General features: G+C 41.2%; 2 protein-coding genes and 1 long non-coding RNA gene across 6 annotated transcripts; all 3 read right to left on the bottom strand.

Moving 5' to 3' along the window:
• Nucleotides 1-38: 38 nt before the first annotated feature.
• On the bottom strand, nt 39-6225 carry si:dkeyp-84f3.9 (zinc finger protein 624). 4 transcript variants are annotated; one of them, XM_063878814.1, is made up of 4 exons: nt 5492-5770; nt 4537-4662; nt 3058-4029; nt 2252-2806 (listed from the first exon to the last, which is right to left on the bottom strand). In XM_063878814.1, exons 1-4 carry the CDS (start codon nt 5537-5539, stop codon nt 2768-2770), a joined length of 1185 nt encoding a protein of 394 aa, XP_063734884.1. In that variant the 5' UTR covers nt 5540-5770; the 3' UTR covers nt 2252-2767. The 4 variants fall into 4 exon arrangements, with proteins under 4 accessions (XP_063734882.1, XP_063734883.1, XP_063734881.1 ...); XM_063878812.1 differs by lacking the exon at nt 5492-5770 and adding an exon at nt 5784-6225 and having other exon boundaries at nt 39-4029; XM_063878813.1 differs by lacking the exon at nt 5492-5770 and adding an exon at nt 5896-6225 and having other exon boundaries at nt 39-4029.
• A 479-nt stretch (nt 6226-6704) lies between these two features.
• Nucleotides 6705-9872, bottom strand: LOC134861574 (uncharacterized). The gene is made up of 2 exons (XR_010165429.1): nt 9711-9872; nt 6705-9106 (listed from the first exon to the last, which is right to left on the bottom strand). It is a non-coding gene; the product is annotated as an uncharacterized LOC134861574 (long non-coding RNA).
• Nucleotides 9873-11480: 1608 nt separating this feature from the next.
• im:7147486 (zinc finger protein 226) lies at nt 11481-20542 on the bottom strand. Its single transcript, XM_063878815.1, has 2 exons — nt 20384-20542; nt 11481-15309 (listed from the first exon to the last, which is right to left on the bottom strand). The coding sequence occupies exon 2, from the start codon at nt 15254-15256 to the stop codon at nt 12290-12292; it is 2967 nt and encodes a 988-aa protein (XP_063734885.1). The 5' UTR covers nt 15257-15309; nt 20384-20542; the 3' UTR covers nt 11481-12289.
• Between the last annotated feature and the right edge of the window lie 602 nt (nt 20543-21144).

Here is a 21144-nt window from a genome sequence, read left to right as displayed (position 1 = left end):
CGGACATAATCACATAGCGATACAAAAAATTGCCTTTATTGGTTTTAAGACAAACTATAGCATACAACCATATTCACAGAGTATCTTTGAAACACATTTGAAACAGTTTTTTTATGATTATACAAAAATCAAGCAGGCAGTGAAACAAATATGGATGTTTAACAACAATTCCTGTTGCCTTTTTTTTCAGGTGTCAAATGTGTGTTTTTAAGTAGATTTTTTTTACATTGAGCATAATAGAGAAAACGCTAACGACAATTTGATAAGGAAAAATGTGCGCACAAGTTAAACGGATATATTCACCTTCAATGTTAAAACATAATGCGAAGAGGAGTCCCTGTTGGAGAACAGAACAAAGCAAATATACATTAATGTCTCTGAACATTTTTTGATTTCCTTTGCAAGAGTCAAGAAAAGGCATGATTTGTAATAAACCCTTTTGAAATGTTCTTTCTATCTGTATTGCGTTACTTTTGGACAGAAAGGAAACTATATGAACTAAAGTAGGCTCATAACTTCTTCCTCAAATGTCTTAATGATCTAAACAAAACAAAAAGGGTCCCTAATATTTTGTACATTCAGTATATTTCAGAATCTGTAAACGGGTTGAAAACATGAGTAATCTTCCTTTTTGCTGCATTACATTTCCCATAACATTACCATGTGGGTAAATGACAACCTTTTCTAATCTAGGACAAAAGAAGCCCCTGTTAGAGAATGTATTAAAAAAAATGATAAACACATACAATGTGCGTTGTGTCTCTGTTTAAGTTATTACAGCTGGCCTCTAGCATGCTGCAAATAATGGTGATAGAGGTCTGAAATGGCAGGATATGCATTACCGCACACAGCACACTTAATACCATCTACAGAGCCTTCATGTGATGTGCTGGCATTTTGGCTCACATGTCTTTTCCCAGTTCTCAAAGTAGTAATAGGTTTTCGAAGTGCATTTTCATCTTTTCTGTCACAGCTGGTTTCTCTGTCTTGGATATAATGTGTGCTGCTCGGTTGCTTGGTATTCTTACCCAAATCCAGATGCTTACTTTGGATCGAAGAACTCATTGGCGCGAGAGGAAACTCTTGAGTTACTGAACATTGGAATACGGGGCAAGGAAGACAGTTGTTCACCTCAGGATCTGAACTAAATGTAGCTTCGTGGTTGCTCTTGGTGGATTGTGTAGTGCTATCATCTATGAGTAGATCAAAATCAGAGTCCTTGTGCATTGAGGAATGGCAAAGCTGGTGACTGAACAGCAAATCTATAGTCTTAAAGCTGCACCTGCACTCATCACATTGATGAGGCCGAAACCCTTTTTTGTGCCTGAACTGAACCCACTGCACCTCTGCGTGCTCCTTCATGTGTTTTTTGTATGTTCCCACAAACCGAAAACCTTGACCGCACTGGGGACAAGTAAAGCGACCACTTCTCTGTCGGTGGATTCTTTGATGACGCCAAAGTTTGTTCCAGTTCTCTAGAGTCTTTCCGCAGCAGGAGCAGGTATAACTTTGACCAGGGCCGTGGGTAAGCATGTGGGCTCGGAGTCGGCCCATGTGTCTGAACAGCCGCCCGCAGCTTGGACAAAAATATTTCCTGGGGTCTGAGCCGTTATCAAGGCTATTTAACTTTGAGACAAAGTGTGAGATATGATGAGCCGGTACGACTGTCGACTGGAAACATTGTTTTACTTTAGCAAGGCGTTTCTTGGGGCTGGCGTGTGATTTTTTGAGTGTTTCACAATTTCCAGCTGGGAGAGAAGCTGAATTGTGTCCTGATGCACACCTAAGAGCAGGCACAGTGTACTGAATTAATGACATTGTTTCTTCTGCTTTTATCTCAAAGCTGGAGCTGTGATTCTTCTCTCCTCTGCACTGACTGCGGTGGGCATTAAATCCAGACAGCACACCAAACAGCTTGTCACAATACAAGCAGCGATAGAGCTTTGCGCCGGTGTGTTCTCTCATATGGCTGTTGAACTCCTGCAGATGGGCAAAAATATTCTTGCAGATGTGGCACGTGTAGGTTAGTGAAGGCTTTACACGTCGGTTGGGTTGTAATTCGTCACTGCTTGCCGAGGGTTTGCAGGTATGATTTTTTGCATTGCTGTAATGAGTGAATGATTTCTCACAGCGGGTACAGTTGTAACGCTTCACAGACCAGTGTGTCAGCTCATGAACTCGGAGGAAATAAGCTTGACCGAAAGCTTTGCCACATATATCACATTTATAAGGCTTCTCTCCAGTGTGGACACGCACATGTCTGATGAGGGCAGACTGAAACGGGAATGTTTTACCACAGTACTGGCACACTTTCTTCTCTTTCTTTTCAGGCGAAACGTTTCTCTGACGCCCCTGACTCTTTTCCTGGTGGTTCCCTCTGCTGCGTCTTTCAGATCTGTTGTCCTCAAAGTCCTGGTTGTGTGCATGCATTCTCATATGAGAGGCATACTCTGAGCAAGAGAATTTGATCTTGCAAAATGGACATTTTTGATACATGTTGCTCTTATTGTGCGTCTTGAGATGAAGATTTAAGTTAGAATTTTTGCTAAAACCTTTTCCACATTCAGGGCATTTGAAAGGTCGCTCTCCTGTATGAATGCGTTGATGGATGACAAACTGAGAGTGAAATTTAAATGTTTGCTCACAGTAACCACATTTCATCAAAGTTTTCCCCCCTTTTATAATGTAGCTGATATCTGAGTTGGCCTCCTTAGTGTCATCACTTCCTGTTTGGCCCTGGACCAGCGATTCTCTCTGCAACAAAACATTACTTATTCTCCTCCGTCTCTTGCCGCCTCTCCTGCGCCTGAAATAGGAGTTTGGAACATCAGGTGTGGTGTTGGCATTGTAATGTAAAGATTCAAGACTATTTGACATATCCTGCTCAATTTCTATTTTCTCAGTTTTAACAGCAGGGGGCACGCTTGCAGGTGTAGTTAGTGGTTGAGAGGATGTTACGGCTACTGTTTTCTGTAAGGCTTCTATATTTTGTGATTCAAATGTAATATTGGAATGTAATTCCTCCCTGTCTTTCATGTTCCTTAAAGTTTGGCCTACCTCGTTCAAACTCTTTGAAGGAATACCTTTAGGCTCTGTCTGCTGCTCTTGTTCTCCTCCAGACTGCGGGGAGAGGTGGCAGCTCCTCTCGTCTGTACTGACCTCTTGCTTGTCTGTGTTAATGTCCATCTGCTTATCTGTCTCTGCCCTTTCCCCACAGTCTGTGCCATTGCTCAACAGTGCGCAGGCCTCCTGGGAAACATCCATTATGGACACTTTTGCTGGAACCCGCTGATCAGCCTGTTCAGCTCTTTTTCTCATAAAACCTTGAAAGTTCAATATGTTACTATTGTGCTCGAGGTCTTCCTTGGTATCACAATCAGGCTTTCCATCCTGTGTCGAAGGATGTTGATCAGCTTTACTCCTCAGTGTTCGTGCACGGTCGCTCGCATTATAAGCATTAGCTGAAGAAGCGCAAGAACTAGCAGCATCAGTCTTAGCAACCATAGCGTTATAAGCTGAGATTTCTGTTTTTCGTGGTCTGCCTCTTTTCCGTTTAGGCAGCACAACGACACATTGAGGAGCCCCGTCTATAGTGTTAGACACATCCTTACTGTTGTAGTTCTCTAAACATGTTGGCAAAGGTATTGTCGTGCTGATCTCCTTATGTTGAACTGCATCAAAACCAGCAGAATCTGGGTATTTATTGTCTTTAGTCAACGATGACTTTATTTTCCGCGGGCGTCCAGGTTTCCTGTGTTTCTCCACAGGCAGCCCAAGACGGTCCGTTGTAGAGCTGCACACACTTGCAGATGCCATCTGAGACTTTGCTTCCATTCCTACCTGCGGCAATATGTTGTCACTGTGTTGGTTGCGTGTTCTACCTGCTGTTTCAAAGTTAACACGGCCATCAGACTCAACGATCCCCGATGTTTGGGATTCAGATGCAGGATGATTCAGTTCTGTTTTTTTCATTTCCTCCTTCCACCTGGAGTCCAGGTCTTCTTCACTGCATCTCTCATCTTCAGGTATCTTTGGAAGAAAAAAGAATGTATTTTGTCACAAATGTTATGTGTTGTTGCACAAGTCTTTTCAAATTGTATAAAGTAAAATGCATGCATACCTTGTGACAATAAAACATCTGTAATGACACAGCTGTGTTGAATACTATTCAGAAAATTCACATTTTAAAACAAGAAACATTTTCCCTTTTTAAACGTATGACACAAACGTTAATTTTATTTAATTATGTTAATTTCTATTTGTATGCACTTAAAGCTACAACAGTAAGGTGTACGAGGGAAGATCCCAAGCAATAAAAAAATTATCCATTTGATTCTACAGGACCAACATAAATATAACACAATGATTCACTCAACACCAAATTGTCAAAATGTGATCATTAAAAAAAATATCACAACAAAAGCCCTTAAATAAGAAAAAATAAGATTTTGTATAGACAACGCACCAATATTACGTGAGCAGGTTACTCCAGAAATGGTGCTGTATACTGCAGCTGACAGCGCTCTCAATAATTACCTGCTTGCAGTCCGAAGCGTTATGTATGGTATGGTGAGGATGCGATGCCGCAGGAGTTAACTCAGACACTGGATTTTGGTCACTGCTTCCTCTGCTGAAGGACATTTTACTCCCCATGTCAAAGGTCTGTGGATAAACAGTGACAAGGAGAATGTAACCTAATAAAACAGTAACACATATTTTTAACCTTGAGAGAAGCCTGCAAAGCCATCACTGGACATGTTTATAACTGTTGACACACATTGGTTTTGCCAGAATTCCTACATAAAAAACCTTTTTGTGGCTGCCAAGTTAAAATCCTGTCCTGAAAGATATCCAAGTAGTCGGTTTGTTATTTATTTTATAGAAGGCTGTGTTGGTAAAGACGTTCCTAGCTTTCCAATCCTTTGGTGGAAAGTCAAAACATGTCAGGTTATCTAGTACCTCCACTTTAGGTTACTTATAGTTATACAAGCATAATAAAAGCTAATACAAGCATTTTACGAAAAATATATTGTGTCCACCACTACTTCTACAGGAGTTACAGTAAGCATATTGACATTTTCATAAAAATACATGGGAATTTTATAAATGATAACCTTTTGTTACAGAATAATCTGCCCAACTGTTACCCTTGCCACCAGCTACAATATTAAAATGCTGCTTACACAATAAATCAATCGACAGTGCTTCTCTTAACAATGTACGTTAACTCTTGGAACATGTTGCTGGTATTTTTTTCCCCTTTCCCTCACGAAAAATATTGATGCACTTGTGAAGTAGAATAACATTGAAATACTGCTTCTTGTATACAAGTAATGCATGATAATACTTTCCCCATATCTATTTATAACGGACAATGCATTACATAGACTGTACACTTTGAAGCTTCTTAACTTGGGGAAAACACCAACACTTAGATACGGTGGTGAAGTTAAGAAGTATGAATATAACAGGTAATGTAAAACAAATCTACCTTAGTTTGAGCAGATGTAAAGTCAGCCGGCCTTTCATTTGTAGACATAGTGGGGTCTTTCTGATGTACTGATCAAAAAGGCCTTTGTTTGTAATTATTAGAACTAATCACACAGAAAACTACGCAGACAACCGTGTCACTTAACGTGCATATTAAACACACACAACCGATCAGTCAGCTTCAGCGTCAAGCTACCAGTTATCATTGCAAGCTATCAGCAGCATGACTAATACAAATGTAGGCGTTATCTTTTGATAGGCCACATTGCTATCTCTGGTTAGGCTATACGTACCTTCCCGTTAAAGACATTGTCATCTCACACAACTTTGAGGCTAAAAACGTAGTCTGATTTCTGCACAGTAGTAACTTATCGTGATGGGTTTTGGTAAACACAAACAGCTTGCCTCAGTGGGGAGTCGGCACTGGTCTCTGCGTAGCCATTCACTGACCGCTGCAACACCAGCTAGCACTGGCTAGCTCAGTGCTAACATTTTCTTGGTCGTTGCAAGGCTGTTTGGACCTTTTTACACTGATGCATTGGTGTGGCAGGGGGTCTGTAAACGTGGACCTTGTTTTATCTTCTGTTCAAAGCAGTTTGCAGCTGTAACCCGCTCGATATCCGCGCATAACGCAAGCCGAAAAAGTGTCAATCAAAGCGCAGACAGGGTGGATGCTTCAGATGGTGTGGGAAATTTGGGAATTATGAGACGTTGTGCTTGAAGTAAAACAGTGAAAAATACAATGTTATGTGACATATATGGTGTGAGTAAGCAGGAAAGTGATACACCACCATCATTCGTTTTGCAAGCAGTTAAACTACTAATAATGTGCCAGACACCTTTATCAGTGAGACATCTGTGAGACAGAAAGGTGCTATGTTTGCAGATGAATAGAATATAGAATAGAATAACTTTATTGATCCCATAACAAAATCCAAAGTTGGGATCAATGAAGTAATTCTATTTTATTCTATTCATCTGCAAACATAGCACCTTTCTGTGTTTATGCGCCTGGATTTTGCGTTGAAATGGCTCCCTCTGCTGGAAATTAGAGCGGGTACTTACAATAGTCCCTGAAAGCATCACTAATAAAAAGGGATTCTGAATAAAATCGCAAGAAATAGTAAATGAAGTAACAAATACAAAAATAAAAATTACAGAAATAGTCAATTCAAGTACGCTAAGCACTGTGGAGGAAAGCCAGGACAAAATGGCCTTGTTGCCAACCATTTTTATGATTTTAATTTATATATCTTCATTTAAAGATTGATTATGACTTATTTTAATGATGCTCTGTCAATGTTGTACTTGATCTTAAGGTTCTTATCAGGCACAATAAATTGCACACACTTGTTTAGTATTACATATTACATACTGCCATCAATTGAATTATTTGCACTGTTGTAGTGTTTCCATTAGTCAGACAGTAAAAATCTCTGTACATTCAGTTCATTTTTCATGTGAATAACATCGATATTATTACATGCTGCAATAGCCTATGATGAAAACACTCAGTTGGAAAATACACTTTAATACAACATATACCTTTCAAAGTCTGACAAAGTTGGTAGGAACACATACTTCCTCTTATTGCGTTCAATTCCCACAGCCTCACAATACGTTTATCATACAAAAAATATATATAAAAAAAAAAAACTAATAGAGATCCTGGTTATCCCACCAAACCTGGGTAAGCCATGGTCCTACATTTTCAGAATAGTATGACAAACAATTTCTATTACAATTTCAGGGGCACTGATTGTTTACAGTCCAGGCAAAATAAACCCAGTTTTAATAAGATACATGAATGTTGTCACCTTACATTCCTTTAAATTATTGTGGAGAAAACCAGAACGAATACTGTTCCTGTGCAGTTGACTTCAAAAATTAAATTTTGTTTTAAAAAGAACTTACTTTAAGCACTTGGTCCATAAATGTGACATGCAAATTGGGGTTACAGTTCTAATTTTGTCAACTCGTGATAGGAACGGATGAGGTTACTTGATATATCATCTCAGCAGGTTTGTCTGGTCCACTTTCAACAATGAAACAATCATCGTCCATATCGCCTCCTGTTTTCCCACCCACTGGAGCTGCCCCTTGCTCTTTGTTTGGAATACCAGGCATGACTTGGTTGGTCTTTAGGTTACCATAAGCTGGAACCCCAAGTTTTCGCTCTCCTTTCATCAAAAGAGGAATTGGGTGCGTCACTCTCTTTAGTCTGAAATGTTTTCCACCTCGCACATGCTGTGCCATAAACTCCTTTGCTTTGGCACACTTGTGCCTCTGTAGCAGATGAGCCGAATCAAAGGGAAGATGACAGACTCTACATGCAAAACCATTTGATGCTGAGGATGTTTGCATTGGATTGCTTGATACACCTGAAGCAGATTGTGTGGGCATCTTCAGCTGCAGCAACTGAGAGACAGTAAGCCCTCGTTTGCTGTTTTTGTATGCACTGGGATTAGGAGTCTTCAATAGTAAAGGGGAAGTGATAAAAGGACTGAAGGAGCTGGGACCCTTTGGTACCAGGTGCGGCGAGACATTAAGCCCCCGATTGCTTTTAATGTGTGCACTGATTTTCTGTTTTTTCAGCTGCACGGGGGAAATCACAGCAGGAGTTTGACTGCATTTCCTTGCTGCAATGGGATTTTGACTTTTCAGCTGTCGAGAAGAAGTGGCCCAAGGCCCCTCAAGACTTGGAGTACTGCCTGTACTGGCAGCGGTTGGCTTCATAAAATTCAACGGTGTTGCAGTGATGAGTCTGAATTTGGTGGCAGTGTTGGGTGCCTTACAAACGTGAAAGCGAGGCACTACTTTCTTGCTGGAGAGCAGCAGCCCGCATCCAATACAGCCAGAGATTTTATCTGTGACATGAGAGCTGTGGTGGGAGATGAGAGATGTCGTTCTCTCAAAACATTGCCCACATTTAGAGCATGTGTAAGGATTTGTCTTGTTGAATTTGCGCAGTGTTTGCAACAACACAACAGGTTGGTAAAGTGTCCAAAGATCTACAGTTGGTGCACCTACACCTGCAAAAATGTTTTGCACGTCTTTCTCACTGGGTTTAATGAGAACAGGTGTTTGTGACAGAGAGCTGTACAATGGAGGCGCTTGTGAAATCTGTGCAGACTGTGTGGGAACTTGTGGCATTAGTGCTGATGTCATGGGTACTTTCTGCGAAGGTGTCCCCGGATGAGAAATGGATGGCACATTGTTTAGTGAAGGTGCGTTCCAGACAACCTCACCAGTCTGTATTCTTTTCAGCTGCTGCTCCTCTGCTATGCGTTTCTCAATTCTGCGTTTCTTTATTGTTCCATGATCAAGAACTTGGTAACCTGGCTCATGTGTTGTGCTGTGGTCCAGCATTTCTTTGTATTCAGCAAACTCTGTGCCACAGGAGCAAATATGACTTGCAGCAGAACAAAAGTGTTCCTCCAGGCATTTTCGATTTGCAAATATCTGCTCACAGCTGAAGCAAAACCGCCCAGCGTTCATTAAATCTCTGCCCAGGCCATCCTCCAGGATATTTTGCAGTTTTGACTTTCCCCTCTCCATCATCAGGCTAGGTATGGAAATCTTCACTGCTAGTGTCGAGCCCTCTGGAGCACCTTTGCTATTGGAGACAAGTGGTGTATTAATTGCAATCATAAACATAATGAAACAAATAACAACAGTTGCACCTCACCATGGGGACTGATGCTATCCAAATCAGTAGGTAGGCTAGTTATGCTAACGACTATATACAATTGGATGCTAAGCTTAGGAAAGACAGCTGTAATATTAACACACTTTCATATACCACTGCACATCTACTCGTATCAGACAGAAAGACAACACTTCTGGGACTGTCAAATAAACTCTTTATTTGGTCATTTCTAATTCAACAGTCCAAAAATTGTGGAATGCAAACATAGTCTTCCTCCTATTAATAACGCTAGTATACCTGCTTAAATATTATTATATACTACTTAATATTTGGGGACATACGTCATTTAGTCCTGTTTTACATTTCTTCTGAACGTTATTTTGTTGTACGCGCCATTGCCTTGGTCAAAACCTGGCATGCTAACGTTAGCTTCAATTAGCTCATGGACAAAAACGAGAGCTTAACATCACATTTAAGTGTCTCTGCGTTAAAATCCTGGCATATCCGTGCGACAGATAACGCATACAATGTGTCGATTGTCGTTTGGAAAGACAGTGAACATCAGACTTACCTGTCGTTGTTTTATCTAGTCGGTTTCATTTAGCCCATCAACCACACCAAAACCCAAGAGGAAATACCTCACTTCTTCTACTGATGGCACGCTTCAACATAGGGGGTTGCATCGTTATACTGACACCTATCGTCTGGAGGCTATAACTCTAATAACTGTTTTTAGCTAAAAATATACAGTTCATGGCTCTAGTCTTAATGACACAGAGAAGAATAAAGACCATTAACATGAGGTCCCTGCTCAGTGCTCAGTCTGCTGAAATGGACTGTATTGGGTTGGGTTGGATTAGGCCTACTTTTAAAATGTCATTTGACACACATTTATACTATTGGATATGTCACCATTGTAACCATAAACAGGGATACAAAACGTTATTATAAAACCCTTAGGACTGCTTTAGAATACATATTTACTAAATACGAGTAAATAATAATGAAGGCCAGCTCTATCCTGGGGTGGACACTGTGGAGGTGGTGGGAGACAGGAGAATGGCAGCCAAGCTGTCCTCCCTGCTGGACAATGTGTCCCACCCCCTCCAGGACACCCTGTCCGCACTATGCAGCTCCTTCAGCGACAGGTCTGCTGCACCCGCGGTGTCTCACGGAGAGATACCACAGGTCTTTCCTTCCTGTAGCGGTCAGACTCTATGACCATCATGGCCCCCGGTAGACCCCCACCCCCTATAACATCACTGACTATAACACCCCCTGTTGTGTTAATAACTATGCAACACATATCTGGCTGCTATACTTTTAGTTTTGTGTATTTTGCAATTGTGTGATTCTAGTATATAAATATTTTTTAGTATCTTGGTGTAATATTACTGTTGTATCAATGCAAATTTCCCCTCTGTGCGACTATTAAAGGTATTCTGATTGTGATAAAAATGTAACTACTAACTAAACAGATTTTTTTAATGACTGGATCATTTAAAAATCTAACAATGCAAATACCTTACAAGAAATGTCCCACAAGTATTCCATATACAAAAACATGATTTTTCCTCAAAAGTTATTTTAACTCAGATAAAATGCATTTATTGTTTTATTTTGTCAAATGTATGCTGGGCTGTTTAATTATTTATTTCTGCAATCTGATTAAGTTATCCAAAAAACAAGAAGTCTGTGACTGACCAACCCTGGAAACAGTTAAAGGCTCCTGAACAAAAGAGAAAGAAGACCAGTCCTTTAGAGAAGTACCAGGGCTGTAACAGTACATTGCCTATATTAAAATATGATTGTGCAAAATTCATAAATAAACAGGAATGGGTAGTGTCATTGCATTCAATTTATAGTAACAAGTCAGAGGTCCCTATTTAAGTTTTCTTTTAACCAGCATTTTTGATTTAATTCATTAGTCATTATTTGCTTCTGTTTTATAGCTCAGATTTCTTACCTTCTACAACGATTTACCAGAAAAGAAACAAAAAAGACAGATCAGGGGTCATGAAGGTTTGTTGATTGTAGTGTTTCCATTAGGCCTACTAAATGAATACTAGAAGTAGCTTTTCTACAGTCAGCAAAGTTTATTAAATGTGGTTTTCCTTAACCCATGTAAATAAATTAGGCAATGATTATAATTTTCACTGTCCCATTTCAGAGTTATTTAAGAATTTAGTTTAATACAAACCTTGTTTGGAAGCAGATTCTACCCTCAAGAGCTAACACATTTGACATTTGATCTCTTTTTTAACTTGAGGTTGCCTTTAAATCTGATTCATAAAACAACAGTTAGAAAGCCTCTGTAAATATGGAATAAATGACCATTCACTTAACACATTAACACATCAAAAGATGTTTTTATTAGCCAGTTATTACTCCAAGACTAAAGTAATGAGAATTGTTCTTTTAAACCTTATTTTTATTCAAATACAATGGTTACCTGCTAGGATAAAATCGTAATAGAGCTTAGTTAATATACTGAAGTACACTCTAAATGAAATAAAATAAATAACATTTGATCAAGATGGACCTCAAAATAAAGGCCACCTTAAGGATCTCACCCTGTCAGTTGTTGCTCTGCTTTAAATATACCTACCCCTAAATATTCATAAACAAGCACAAACAAATTTAAACAGAGATAAACCTGGAGCTTTTTGGGAGCACAAAGTTTTGGGCTGCCCACTTAATCTACCCTAACTAAGACTCTAATTCAATGAGTAGTTTGTTAACTGCCCTTACATAATGTGGAGGCATATACATATGTAACAATTATATCCATTGCTTGCTTTGAATAACTTAAGATAAGATCCCATATTGCACAAAATTATAAAACGTACATGTTTCACTTACTAGGATGTTTATTAAAAACAGGTACAACAATAAGCTACATCACTAACTGTGGTAAACGTTTGATTATTTACAGGCCAATGAGTTTATGTAATAAAATGATTCAATTGATATTTACAGTATACCACAGCCTCTTTTTTTTAACAGTGGCAAGCTTCAATAACACTGTAACAATGGCCAGTAAAAAACAAAAAAACAGTAAACTCCATTTGGCACAAATGAAAAAGTGTACAAAAATGTGGTCTGTTTTTAATGCACCCCTACCATATCTAAGTAGAAACTAAAATGTCATTAGGAAGTCAGCAGTTGAGTTTTGGGTGTAGTGTCCCCAGCCATGATGCGATGGATCCTCCTGCGGTGGTTTTTGAGTGATTTCAAGTTTGAGTAGGTACCCTGACAGACATCACAGCGATATGATTCAGACTGTTTTGATTCAGATGGCTTGTGAGTAAGCAGGTGTCTCTGCAATCCGTCCACAGTGCCAAACCAGCGAAGACAAACAGGGCAACGCACAGGCTTGATGGCAGGTTTGCAAGCCCCACTCCTCTGGTGAAACATAAGACTGGTTGTGTTTGGGAAGTCAGAGTTGCATTTGGAACATTGGAACGTTTTGGGTGGGTTTGCGGGATTTGTAGCTCGTCCACCTTTGCAGCGATTCCAGGATAAGTGTCGCCGAAGGGAACAGCGAGAGGAGAAGGTGTTGCTACATCGGGTGCACACAATGCGCTGCTGCTTCTTTGTTGGATTTGGAAGCTGCAGCGGGCGTGGCTGCTTCTGTGGGGGCTGATGCACTGACTGAGGTGGCGGCTTCTGCTGAGGCGGCATCTGCTGAAAACGAAGCAATAAAGGTTGTGATCGTTGTGGTTTAAGTGCGTTCAGCAGCTGGTGATGAGGATGCATGTGGATCTGAAGGTGAACTTCGTAGTCCGCCCAGGAATTGACAGTCTCTCCACAAGTCGGACATGTGTAGGATTCCTGTGCATGTTTCTGCAGATGCACCAAGAGAAGTCTAGGAGAAGTAAATCCGACACCGCACTCACACGTCACCCTTCTTGGAAGAACAGAGGGCAGGGACATGATGCCCCAGTTGCTTTCATCCTCCTCCTCTGTTGCATTGCCTGACATACTCTGCTGCACAGTCCCTCTACCCACCTGTCCTCCTTCTGCGATTTTTTGTTGCAACTGACATTTCTTACTGTGAACCATCATGTTATCTTTGCGGTTAAATTCTCTCCCACATACAAAACAGGCAAACATTGGTTTCATATTGTTTGCAGTTAGGGAACTGGCACCATGACTACCGCTTTGTGCAACAGTGCCAGGTCCACGTGGCCTAAATCCACACAGCTGTAGGTGGCGCCTCAGAGTCGATTGACGACTGTACGTTTTCTGACATCGGTTACAAGGGTAACGTTTTATACCATCTCTGACAAAATAGCGCAGCGACGTCACCTCATGTTCGCCTGTCACAGCATTATTCAAGTCTCCATCACCATCAGTTTTATCTGTAGAGTTAAGCACCTCCATTTCATCATCCAAGGGCATTGTCCATTCCCCTTCATCATGGTCTTCCATTTCATTTGCTGCATCCCAGCTGCTGTTTTCTTCTCTTTGATTGAGTGCAACCCCGCCCATGTGCTGCTCCTTCATGGAAGATTTGGAGGAAAATGGTAAGAAGCTTTTTCCTGGATGAACCCAGGCCAACTGTGAAACCGCAGACTGCTCCGAATCTGGAGAGGTCACCTCGACCTTGATATGACCAGTAAGTTCAGTTCCCACTGCAACACTCGAGGAGAGTTGAGGTCTAGCTTCACTGTTTGATCCTAATATTGGCATTCTCTGAACGAAGGAATTCGTCTGCGTTAAGGGGGCTGACCTTGATCCCTGGCATTTATGCATCTTGAGGTTCCACATCCGAGCGTAGTTGTGCTTGCACAATGGACAAAAGAAAGATTTTCTTGAATTGTTTACGCTATGGAATGGAACAATTTTTTTGGCAAATGGTAATTTATTTTTAAGAGAGCTTGATGGTTGTGTGGTGTTGTTTCCTGAGCGAGGGCATACATGATTATCAGGTAAAGGAAGCCGCCCAATGATCAGCTGTTTGCAGCGACGGCAACATTTAATCCTCTCTTTTTTGTGCAAGAAATGATGCTCTGCAAGTTTGTCCACGTCTTGAAAGACCCTTCGACAGCGGCCACATTGATACCTCCCATATGTGCCATTAGTGCCAGGATCCATGAGCTTTTGACGGGTTTCAAGAACCACTACGGGGGATAAAGTCTTAGTAAGAGAGACAACCTTCTTTTTGCTCGATTCAAGAATTCTGCTGATGGATGGAGCTTTTGTCTTTATTCCGGGTTTTGCAAGCAGCCGCCTCAACTGTGCAATTGACAGATTGTTGATTGGGGGCTCCTCAGTTTTTGCTTCTGTTGTTATATCAACGGGGACCACTTCTTGTTTGGGGGTAACTGTGTTATCGTTTTGATTCTGAGACAGTGGCTGTGGCGAGTGTTTCATGTATGCTGATGCAAGCATCTTCATTATAGCGTTACTTTTAGGCAAACACTCACCCTTTACGCTGCTGGGAACATCATTTGTTTGGTCCTGCACATGCATGTCCTCTACAGTCTGTGGTATTAGCTCTGCTGGGCCTGATATTTTCTCAAGTTGTTTCTCACCTTCATCTTGAGAGGGTGTACTTTGGCCTTGAGGAGTGGTTACTATGGCAATGCCATCCTCCAGGCTTACATCTGCTTTATGGTCTGTTAATGTGGGTAGTTCGACAGCTGGAAACCTTGAGGTAGAGGGGAGACTAAGGGTCAAATCTGGCTGCGTTTCCGCTGGCATACATGGTACATGCAGGGAGGGTAAATCTTCATCGAATGCTATTTCACTAGAGATAGCACTATTACAATTGGGAGGTGGTAGTAGTTGGATTTGAGGGATATGTGACTGCTTATGCTGCAGCATTAGACTAAAGTCCTGAAATTCTTCTCCACAATCACAAATAAAAAAAGAAGCTGAAGGGCACTCAGGCAAGAGTGGACCGGGATGCTCACTGGATGAGTCCATACTTGCAAACAGTGTTTCAGGAGGGCTGATGTTCACTTGTGGCTGGGTAGAGACTTTGGGGAGTACACTAGCATGGGTTGCTTGATGTACGAGCAAAGAGGCCAATCCAGGGAAGGTGGCTGAACATGCCACACAACGATACATCTTGGGGTTTGAAGTACTTCCATGTAAACCAAGCATCATGGAAGCGAAACCTTCAAGGCAATCTGGGTGTTGCAGCCATGAAAGGATGTGTCCTGTAAATCAGACAAAAAACATACAAAAAGAATAAGTAAAAACTAAAAGATTAAAAAAAACATTAAAAGTTTTCAAATTACATTTTCAATCAACATGTTTCTAATAACAGAACCGAATACACTTTATATATATCATTTCACAGTAATATGGGGTATTGTGATTTAAACATGGTCTCGTATACAAAAACAAAAGAAATGCAAGCATGACAAAAAAGGGTCTTATTGCGTTTTTTAAAGAAATGTGTCAATATGTATAGGGCTATATGACGAGCAATGGTGCTGTGGAGCAGGTGAGCAGCACCAAATTCCTGGGAGTGACCATCACTGAGGGCCTTTCCTGGAGGAACAACATCACTTCACTCACCAGTAAGGCCTAGCAGCGCCTCTACTTAACCCGCAAACTGAAGGTTTCAAGGTTTTATTGGTCATATGCACATCATGTGCACCTTCTACCGAGGCGCCGTCAAGAGCATCCTCAGCAGCTGGATCACTGTGTGGTTTGGAAGCTGCACAGCTTCCAGCCGCAAGACCCTGCAGCGCATAGTGAGCAATGCTCAACTCCCTCTTCACCCTCCTGCCTTAAGGGAGAAGGTTCCACAGCCTAAGGTCGAGCCCCACCCGACTAAAAAAACTCCCTCCCCTCCCCCAATTCCAGTGTGTGTTGAATACCAACACAGAGAAAAATTGACAGAAGTTTATAGAATACAATAAAAATTATAATAATAATTTAACTGAGAAGACGTACCTATAAGAAGTAAAACAAGAGAAACTGATAATGCTGAAGTAGTCTCTTAATTTTTCCGAGGCTGTATAATATTTATATAAGTGGGTGTACAGGTGTGTATGAATATACGTATAATAAATGCTGGGAAAATGCTTAAGCAGGCTTCTTTTGACGAGCTCTGAGCAGAAAGCTTGATAGGCAAGATAAGGCTGCGCTTGGTCAGTGAGGCCTGGCTAGTTTTTTTCTCCCAGTAAACCACAGAGCAACTGAGATAGACTCTGCACTGCAAAATGAAAAGACACAGCCCTGATTGCCAGAAGTAGGAGCACTTCCTGTGACTGCAGATTAACAGACCATTCCCACTGGTTTAGAAAAAGCATGCTTTAAGGCTCTGGCACACCGAGGCAGTTATCGGCCATCCTCAATGTTGGCCCCTCTGTGAGCATCTGTCGCCCTGGTTTGTGAGGTGTGCTCAAAATGTTGGCACTTTAGGGCCGAGCCATCAGGTTCTGCTTTTGATTCATCATTTGATGTTCTCGGACTGACAATAGTGTTAACACTGTGGGTAAACTGTAAATGATTCTATTTATTATGTTCACATCTCACTAATAATTTCGGCAGATTCAGATCCCATACAGATTCCATAACTACCGGTGGTTGAAAATAACCAAGTACATTAATTCAACTACTGTACTTAAGCAAAAATGCAAGATTCTTGTACTCGCATCATGTTAATTTGTACTTCGACGCCACTACATTTTGTAGGCAAATGCTGTACTTTTTACTTGACTACATTTATTTTACAAATGTAGTTACTTATTGGGTGCAAATTTAGATAACCAGTACAAAATATAATATAAATCAACTAATACATTATACACCGACCATCCATAACATAATGACCACCTGTCTAATATTGGTAGGTCCCCCTTTTGTGGCAAAAACCGCCCTGACCCGTCGAGGCATGGACTACACTAGACCTCTGAAGGTGTGCTGCGGTATCTGGCACCAAGATGTTAGCAGCAGATCCTTTAAGTCCTGTAAGTTACTAGGTGGGGCCTCTATGGATCAGACTTGTTTATCCAGCACATCCCACGGATGCTTGATAGATTGAGATCTGGGGAATTTGGAGGCCAAGTCGATACCCTGAACTTGTTGTGTTCCTCAGTCTGCTGAAAGAGACCACTGCCATTAGGGAATACTGTTTTCATGAAGATAGAATCGGAGGATGAAACCCTCTTTATTTGTCACATGCATGCACACAGCAGAGCACACACAGTGAAATTAGTCCTCTGCATTTAACCCATCCTAGTACTAGGAGCAGTGGGCAGCTATCGTGCAGCGCCCGGGGAGCAATGAAGGGGTTAGCATGGTCACCCTGACCAGTCTGCCGCTAAGCAGCCCCATAAGCAAAAGTTTCTAACAGAACCAGCATTAACTGCTTCAGCAATTTGAGCTACAGTAGCTTTTCTGTTGGATCAGACCAAACCAGCCAGCCTTCACTCCCCACATGCATCAATGAGCCATGGTTGGCCATGAGCCTGTACCCGTTCACCGGTTCTCTTTCCTTGGACTACTTTTGGAAGGCACCAACCACTACAGACTAGGAACACTCCAGGAGCTGCAGTTTTGGAGAAGCTCTGACCCATTCATCTATCCATCTGACAATTTGGCCTTGGTCAAAGTTGCTCACATCTACAGTGGGGCAAAAAAGTATTTAGTCAGCCACATGTGCAAGTTCTCCCATTCAAAAAGATGAGAGATGCCTGTAATTTTATCATAGGTACACTTCAACTATGAGAGACAGAATGGGGGAAACAATCCAGGAAATCACATTGTAGGATTTTTAATGAATTAATTGGTAAATTCCTCGGTAAAATAAGTATTTGGTCACCTACAAACAAGCAAGATTTCTGGCTCTCACAGACCTGTAACTTCTTCTTTAAGAGGCTCCTCTGTCCTCCACTCGTTATCTGTAATGGCACCTTTTGAACTCGTTATCAGTATAAAAGACACCTGTACACAACCTCAAACAGTCATACTCCAAACTCCACTATGGCCAAGACCAAAGAGCTGTCAAAGGAGACCAGAAACAAAATTGTAGACCTGCACCAGGCTGGGAAAACTGAATCTGCAATAGGTAAGCAGCTAGGTGTAAAGAAATCAACTGTGGGAGCAATTATTAGAAAATGGAAGACATACAAGACCACTGCTAATCTCCCTCGATCTGGGGCTCCACGCAAGATCTCACCCCGTGGGGTCAAAATGATCACAAGAACGGTGAGCAAAAATCCCAGAACCACACGGGGGGACCTAGTGAATGACCTGCAGAGAGCTGGGACCAAAGTAACAGAGGCTACCATCAGTAACACACTACGCCGCCAGGGACTTACATCCTGCAGTTCCAGACGTGTCCCCCTGCTTAAGCCAGTACATGTCCAGGCCTGTCTGAAGCTAGACGCTAGAGGGCATTTGGATGATCCGTCATATGGTCAGATGAAACCAAAATAGAACTTTTTGGTAAAAACTCAACTCGTCGTGTTTGGAGGAGAAAGAATGCAGAGTTGCATCCAAAGAACACCATACCTACTGTGAAGCATGGGGGTGGAAACATCATGCTTTGGGGCTGTTTTTCTGCAAAGGGACCAGGACGACTGATCCGTGTAAAGGAAAGAATGAATGGGGCCATGTATCGTGAGATTTTGAGTGAAAACCTCCTTCCATCAGCAAGGGCACTGAATATGAAGCGTGGCTGGGTCTTTCAGCATGACAATGATCCCAAACACACTGCCAGGGCAACGAAGGAGTGGCTTCTCAAGAAGCATTTCAAGGTCCTGGAGTGGCCTAGCCAGTCTCCAGATCTCAACCCCATAGAAAATCTTTGGAGGGAGTTGAAAGTCTGTGTTGCCCAGCGACAGCCCCAAAACATCACTGCTTTAGAGGAGATCTGCATGGAGGAATGGGCCAAAATACCAGCAACAGTGAGTGAAAACCTTGTGAAGACTTACAGAAAACGTTTGACCTCTGTCATTGCCAACAAAGGGTATATAACAAAGTATTGAGATGAACTTTTGTTATTGACCAAATACTTATTTTCCACAATAATTTGAAAATAAATTCTTTAAAAATCAGACAATGTGATTTCCTGGATTTTTTTTTCTCATTTTGTCTCTCATAGTTGAGGTATACCTATGATAAAAATGACAGGCCTCTCTCATCTTTTTAAATGGGAGAACTTGCACAATTGGTGGCTGACTAAATACTTTTTGCCCCACTGTATACGCTTGCCTATTTTTCCTGCTTCCAACACATCAACTGTGAGGACAAAGTGTTCACCTGCAGCCTAACATGTCCCACCCACTGAGAGGTGCCATTCTAACGAGAGAATCAATGTTCTTCACTTCACCTATCAGTGGTCATCATTTTATGGCTGATCGGTGCATGTTATTACAGGTTAAGCGTGGGTTTATAAAGTATTTCAAATGAACCCCACTTTATTTTTTAAAAAGGCAAAAAACCCATCTTTTTAACAAAGCCTTTTACTAGAACTTTAACCACATATTTCTTGCAATGTCTGCCTGATGTTTTTATTCTGATTCTGATTATTTTAACTTACTGTTGCTACCATTTTACTCTGTAGGAGTTTGTAGGAGATTTGTTTATTCAAAAGACAACAGCACTGATAGCTACAATTTATTATTATTATTATCATTTAAAAATATATGGTCTTTAAATGGCCCATTATACATAATAAATATTTTTGCTTTTGGAACTTAAATTACATGTTTATGCTAGTATTTTTTTTACAATTTTAAAGGCATTAGCTGTGGAGCAATGGCCACAAACAAAACAATGCTCGTTGAAGGACCCTTTGCTAGGAAGAAAAAGAGGTTCACCATCACAACGAGCTTTCAATCCACGTTAGCTTACACTGCTAACGAAAATATGGATGTTGTGTCAACAATCACACACTCTCACATCAATTTACAAGCTACTTTATGAGGCTAACGAGCGTCCCTCTTAAGGAAAACTGGTTGTGGTCGGAGCCTACCATACATTACCCAAAAGCTCTTGTTCAATTCACAGGAGGCTAGCGAGCTTCTCACATGAGAACTAGCTTGCTATCTTATCGCCTGAATCTATTGTGCATAACCCGAGGGTCTTGCATACATTTCACAGAAGGGTCGTTAGTAAAAGCCAACATGGGGATGTGGCCAGCCACGTTCCCGGGGAAGGCCGAATAAAGGATAATCTAACGCGGCTAGCAAGCTACCTAACGTTAGCAACCATGACCTATGGAGCAGCTTTTGCAACAAAAAAAACAACTGTTTTCTATCTTCATGTACTCACCAGACCCACAAGCGTTAGCGTTGTACTTTAAAGAGGGTGTGCCGGAGGAGAAGAAATGGCTGCACAAACATCAGTGCAGTTTGAACCTATACACTCTCAAAGAAAACACCGATCTGCTCCGCTCCACAATGAACAAACGTGATGCTGTGCCAGGAAGAGGGAAAAAATCACTGACTCAAGAGCTGCAGCAGCAGGCGAGAGAACGGGTTCAGCGCATGCGTGTTTCACTGCCGAACCCTCTAGGAAAAAAAACTATTTTGCATTATGACACTTACAGCCAGATGTCGAACATTAAACCCATTAACCTTTTTATTCCAGTCCATGCACTGAGTTCTAACTACAGACCTCAATCATTTCTCTTTTTTTCTAAATCCCCTCATAACATGTATAGTATTTTATTTTTAGATTATGTCTATTCAGGCACACATCATGATAAGTAAGAATAATCTAACCCTAATTGCCACAGATTTGGAATACTTCCTATAAAGCAGAAGTTGCATTTTACTGCCAAATGCCTACTAGCATAGGAGGATTGAACAAATTGGGGTAACCATGGCCAAAAAATCCACCATATAAAATAGAAGGTGGACTAAAATCCTATTAAACATTTGTGGTTTACATGTCCATAGTTGTTAGGAAACTGCACTTTCACTGGGTCACATGGGGTGCAAGCCATTGAAACAAACAGTCAAGACCTTTTTACAAAAAAAGCAGATATTTCATTAAAAGGAATTATATCAAATGGAAAAAAGCACTTAAAT

This window comes from Eleginops maclovinus, chromosome 3 (assembly GCF_036324505.1).
Source record: "Eleginops maclovinus isolate JMC-PN-2008 ecotype Puerto Natales chromosome 3, JC_Emac_rtc_rv5, whole genome shotgun sequence".
Taxonomy (NCBI): domain Eukaryota; kingdom Metazoa; phylum Chordata; class Actinopteri; order Perciformes; family Eleginopidae; genus Eleginops; species Eleginops maclovinus.
The sequence above is the reverse complement of the archived record's forward strand: the minus strand, read 5'-3'. Positions and strand labels throughout refer to the sequence as shown.